At 34.8% G+C, this 5,268-nt stretch overlaps 1 protein-coding gene across 1 annotated transcript; it reads right to left on the bottom strand.

Moving 5' to 3' along the window:
* On the bottom strand, positions 1-3,884 carry LOC100240827 (laccase-14). Its single transcript, XM_002275316.4, has 6 exons — positions 3,659-3,884; positions 3,227-3,378; positions 2,889-3,133; positions 1,494-1,622; positions 474-1,412; positions 1-383 (listed from the first exon to the last, which is right to left on the bottom strand). Exons 1-6 carry the CDS (start codon positions 3,770-3,772, stop codon positions 253-255), a joined length of 1,710 nt encoding a protein of 569 aa, XP_002275352.1. The 5' UTR covers positions 3,773-3,884; the 3' UTR covers positions 1-252.
* Between the last annotated feature and the right edge of the window lie 1,384 nt (positions 3,885-5,268).

Raw genomic sequence — 5,268 nt, 5'->3', positions numbered from 1 at the left:
TTTCCACAATTTTTGATATTTTATTGTTTATCTTGTCTAAATATTTGAAACAAATATAGATGGAGTACAGTATCTCCTATGACGGTGCCATCTTTCACACTGACAACAAATTTAATTTATTATTTCCACTCCCAATCCAAACGGTGAACTGAAAATTACACCACTAATTATTCGAAAATAAGTCCACAATCTCCACTAATAAAACATAGCTGCTTCCACCCTGTGACCACCTACAGAATTTCTTCCATCAACTCAACAAGGATTTAATTGACGAGGTGGTGGCAGCATACTACTTAATCTGGTCCTTCCATTCTTCACAATTAGAACGGTGTCCATGCCCCAGCTGGAATGTCTTTCCAAATGACAATGCATGAACCATACCCCTAATTAACATAATAAAATTCCATAATGGTTAGTGCCGCATCTATTGAATGAATTAGCAATAGCAATGCATTCAGAATATCTATATATACCTGGATTATCAGCTCTGAATCTGATGGCAGCCCACCCATTCGTGGGTACTCCAATGGTATTGACCTCCGGCGGATCAACCAAATTGAATTTTTTCCGATCAGTCTTCTTGTTAAAGTTCCCAAAACCATATCCCACTAGATAAAAGCTGTACCCATGCAAATGCATTGGATGATTCTCGGCTGCATTCTGCACATTAGTCCCTTGGAACACTATCTCCACAGTGGAATTATAATCCAAAACTTTTGCCTTAGTCCCCTGGTCTGGTGTCAATAAAGTGTCCGGCAAGTTGTCCCCGGTGAAGTTGAAATAGTAAGGGGGCTCATTCGGAAAATCGGATTCGTAAACATGCTTAATTCTCTTGTAGTAGGCTTGTAACACATCAATTGATGGCTCCACGAAACTTATGTTGTTCAAGCTCGCAGAAACCCTTGAGCCATTGGGTCCATCACATGAATTGTCATCGCATGGCAAAGTATTCACAGAAATTGTGATATACATTCGGGTATCAACATGTTGTGGAACATCTACCGGGTAGTCTTTGGTGGCTAGGGCCCTAAGGCGCCTAGTAAAATTTGTTACTGCGTTGGTGTCAGTGTAATTGGGAAGATTGGGAAATGAAGGTGTTGATGGGGCAGTGTATTTTCCACTATATTGCACTATTGCAGTTGTGGTAGTATTATCATACACTACCCCAGCATATGCCCTGGATGCTATATAGTAGTGACTAGGAGCCTGATTTGCTGTGATAAGGACATCCATTGTCTGTCCCGGGGTTATCATGATATAGCTTGTTTTTATGGGTTTAATATAAGCCCCATCTGTACCAACAACAGTCAGGCTATGCTTAGCAACCATGAAGAACATTTCCTCGTTCATAATAGAATTGATGATGCGAAGAAGATAAGTTTTCCCATAATCAACCACCAGTTTGAACGTCCCTGCAACACATGAATTATGTTAGTCCATTTCACATACATGCATATGCCATCTCTTCGCTCAGAAACATCATGAATAATTACCTTGTTTTGAACAATTGTATAGATCTCCTGGTTGACCATTAATGGTGAAAGCGTCCGATTTATTGGGTTCCGCACCACTTTCAAGAGCAGTTTCAATGATCTCCATCACGTCCCCCTTGAACCATGATGCTTTACAAAGAAAATCCATCATCATCATCAATAATAATAATAGTAAGTAAACTCATAATACTTATGTTTTCCAGAGCCTAGGGGCTTGTGATGACCGTATAGGATTTAGAATAAGCAAACTATGTTTTTCCATATATTCTTCAATTAATTTTCATTACCAAAAATGTCTTTTTCATTACAAATAACGAGGGACCAATTATTTTTGTGAAGAAAATACTTGCACAACTATTGATCTAGTAGGATTTTGTTCTTATTATATATCGTATATTCTCAAAAGTATAATTCTGAATGACAATGACTCTCCCTCCACGATAGCCCATCTCTTCTGCTTTTCAAATTATGCTAGCTATTCAAACAATTCCCATTAATTATTGCCATTAGGATAATTAGTCAGCTATGTATCCTTTGCTTTTCTCTTTCTCCTTTCCTTTGTTCTATGATGGATGACAGAATAATTCTTCCCTAAGTGGAGTATCTCAGGGTTTGAGTGCAGGACTTGACCAAGTCTTCACCAGAGCTAATTAGCAACTAAGGCAAGTGAATTTGTTTTTTCAACACCCTAGCTTCTAAAATCACTGGATTCAACCTTAGGGACAAAAATCTCATCCATATCTCATGTGCGTGTGGTCAATCATCTGTTTGCAGTCAGTTCAGTTTTATATGTATGTTTATGTGTGTGTGGTCAATTATTTCTGTGTAGTCGGTTCAATTATGTATATATATATATGTATGTGTGGCAACCACTATTACTTACTAAAATTGGTTTCATTCTCATTCTTGGATTGGTTTAAAGCAACATAAAGCCAACGGTGCCTATCCATTAATGACAGTGTCATTTAGAAGGTGTTTGATATATCAATCACGTAATTTAAGTTATTATACATATTAAATATTTTTTTGCAAAGTAATAACTTAAAGTTAAAATAAGTTTAACAAATTAAGACTTAATACAATTTAATAATTTACATTATTTAATCTAAATTAATTTAAATTATTAATTAAGATTAAATATTAAATTTTACCAAACACTCTTCAATGTTATATTATTTATGCTAAGAAGAAGCCTAGAAGACAAAATGGCCACATGTGAAAGTTTACACGCAGCTGCTTACCCATCGTGTTCATGTTTTAAGTGATTGTCTTCCCTTCTTATAAAAATACCATTTGTAATAAACATGATACAGAAAATTTTTGCTGTTGATGAATGCCGTATCGTATCTGAAAAAAATAATTATTATAATAATGGTGAGGTAGATGGATGCTTACCTAAAACAATGGGAAATTCTTTATGAGGCTTGGCAAATGGATAACTTTTTCCAAGTTGAGGGAGAACAATGAGTGCGCCATGGACAGTGGCGCGGGACCAGTCGCTGTGGGCATGCCACCAAAGGGTTCCTTCCTCGTTTGACAAAACGATTTCATAAGTGAAATTTGCTCCTGGTTTGATTGGGCACTGTGTCACGTAGTTTGGTCCATCCGACCATGGATTCCTGAGTTGCTTCACTCCATGCCTGTCATTTCTCAAATACACAAACATTACTCTATGTAATCAGAAGTGAGGTGGACAACTTCAGTATTGAGAGAATTGGGGAGACGATTCATACCAGTGAATGGTGACATTGTACTTTCCTTTATTTCGAACATTTATGTTGAGCCGATCTCCCCTGCGCATATACATAGGTGGCCCAGGAAATAGTCCATTTACAGTCAGGATCTTCTTGGTGCTGCACAGCCGAGTGTATGAAGTTTCCTTGACCTGCAAAAAGCTTCCGGGTCAAAATAGTAGAAAACTCAAATCAACAAAAGGTTCAGGCACCTATCTTTTCAGTGGAAATGATGACTTCATTTAATTATACGAATAGTGTTTGGCATAGCACGTGTCTCAAGAACAACCTTGCAAGTTGCAACTCATGGTGGATAGTTAAACTAAGTAGACAATCACAATTATGGCAATGGAGAGACGAGTAAAATGAGAGTGGCCCGAGAGTTCCTCAAGGAGCTCAGGCAATCTGATTTTGTGGAGTGTATATACTTACAATCCAATCAACAGTAGCGATATGCTTGGCAGCCATGCAGAATGTGAGCACATTCAATATCAGAAACCCTAGAAGCTCTAACAGCAAGATCTTCTTCTTCTTTATTAACTCCATTTTCCCAAGGTAAAGAATTAGTCTTCTTTGCCTTCTGCTTTCTGATGAGCTATGCTGAGTTCTCCGGAGGAGGCCTTTATATAAGCTTTTTTGAGATTAATTCTAATAATGAAACACTAGTTTCTCTCCATCGTGGTTTTCAATAAATTAAGCAGCCGGTAGCCTGTGAAGTAAAAAGCTCGTAGGGAGGGGCCTACATTAATTTTGATTCCACTTGTGGCATGTGGACAAACGACATGAAGGCCTGGGGGGCCATGTGGACTTGGGTTTCTCTTCCGTTAAGAAAAAGGATGGTGCTTGTCGAGTGGACGTGTGATAGCCGGAATGAATATATTATTTAATTAATTAAGTTAATTTTAAGTTTAATTATATTTAAATTGTTATCTTAAAATTTATTATTTAATAAAATTAATTTAAATCTTATTTTAAATGATCAAATTGACATATTTATTCTCATAAATTATAATTAAGATAAAGGAAATCGAGTAACAATAGTGGTTGTAGGGTTGTAAAAAAAAAAAGTATAAAAGTAATTAGGACAAATAAGAATAAAAATGTAAAATGAAAGTATAAACTTAAAAGTAAATTAATTATTTTTATTTATTTCTTAAAATTATTTTTATTTTAAGTTATTTACCAAACATAATTTATTTAATAACTTAAATCAAATTATTAAATCACTTTAAGTTATTATATTGGTTTAGCAAACAGATTTCCATTTAATCTTTCAGTTTTTTTAACCTAAGGAGTATGTCGATGCATGTGTTTTAAATGCAACTTGGTATTCAAAAAAAAGTGTAAGGACTCGCATATAACCGTATAAACATTTTTTGTTTTGAACCCAAAAAATCTCTTATGACTTTAAAAGTCATTTACATGGTTAAAAAGAATTCATAATTATATAGCATAAGGAATTTTCTTCCTTATTTAATGTGATATTACAATCCCTCTTCCCCCTTCCAATGCAAAAATAAAATTTTTATTATGTCTCACAAGATTGCAAAACTAAATTAGCATGCACTTATTACGAGACAAAAAAGCCTTTACACTAAGATTACGAGTCAATTCTAATACTATTTGTAATGATCAACATCCAATCACATAGATATTATCTATTTTACACCCAAAAAGTTTTTATAATTTTAAAATATATTTATATAATTAAAATGAGTCAATACTTATATAACATTAAGAATTTTCTCTTTTATCCTATGTGGAATATCACAAGAAAAAGATAGATTTAATTTGTAGAATTTGGTTGAGAGATTTGAAAGAGAAAAAAAAACTATACAAAGCATCATTATGCCATGTTTTTTTGTTTTGCCTTTTCTTTTCTTTTTTTTCCTTGTTTGACAAGCAAGAATCCATTGACTGAATCAAGGTAGGGTTTCTTGGTGAAATTTAAAAATATAAAGATTCCCACAGGGAGTCTACATTTCTAGGTGGGTATAGACCTTTCTTTCTTCGTTATGCCATGTGGCACATGTGGCTCTACA

This window comes from Vitis vinifera, chromosome 18 (genome assembly GCF_030704535.1).
Source record: "Vitis vinifera cultivar Pinot Noir 40024 chromosome 18, ASM3070453v1".
NCBI lineage: Eukaryota > Viridiplantae > Streptophyta > Magnoliopsida > Vitales > Vitaceae > Vitis > Vitis vinifera.
Note: the sequence above shows the minus strand (reverse complement) of the source record. Positions and strands in the feature narration are given on the sequence as shown.

Bases quoted from the DNA above. Each gene is read 5' to 3' on its own strand.
- LOC100240827 (XM_002275316.4), bottom strand. From the start codon at position 3,772: ATGGAGTTAATAAAGAAGAAGAAGATCTTGCTGTTAGAGCTTCTAGGG. The intron at 3,379-3,658 runs GTAAGTATATAC...AGCTTTTTGCAG, and splicing joins TCGCTACTGTTGATTGGATT to GTCAAGGAAACTTCATACAC. The intron at 3,134-3,226 runs GTATGAATCGTC...GAGAAATGACAG, and splicing joins TACAATGTCACCATTCACTG to GCATGGAGTGAAGCAACTCA.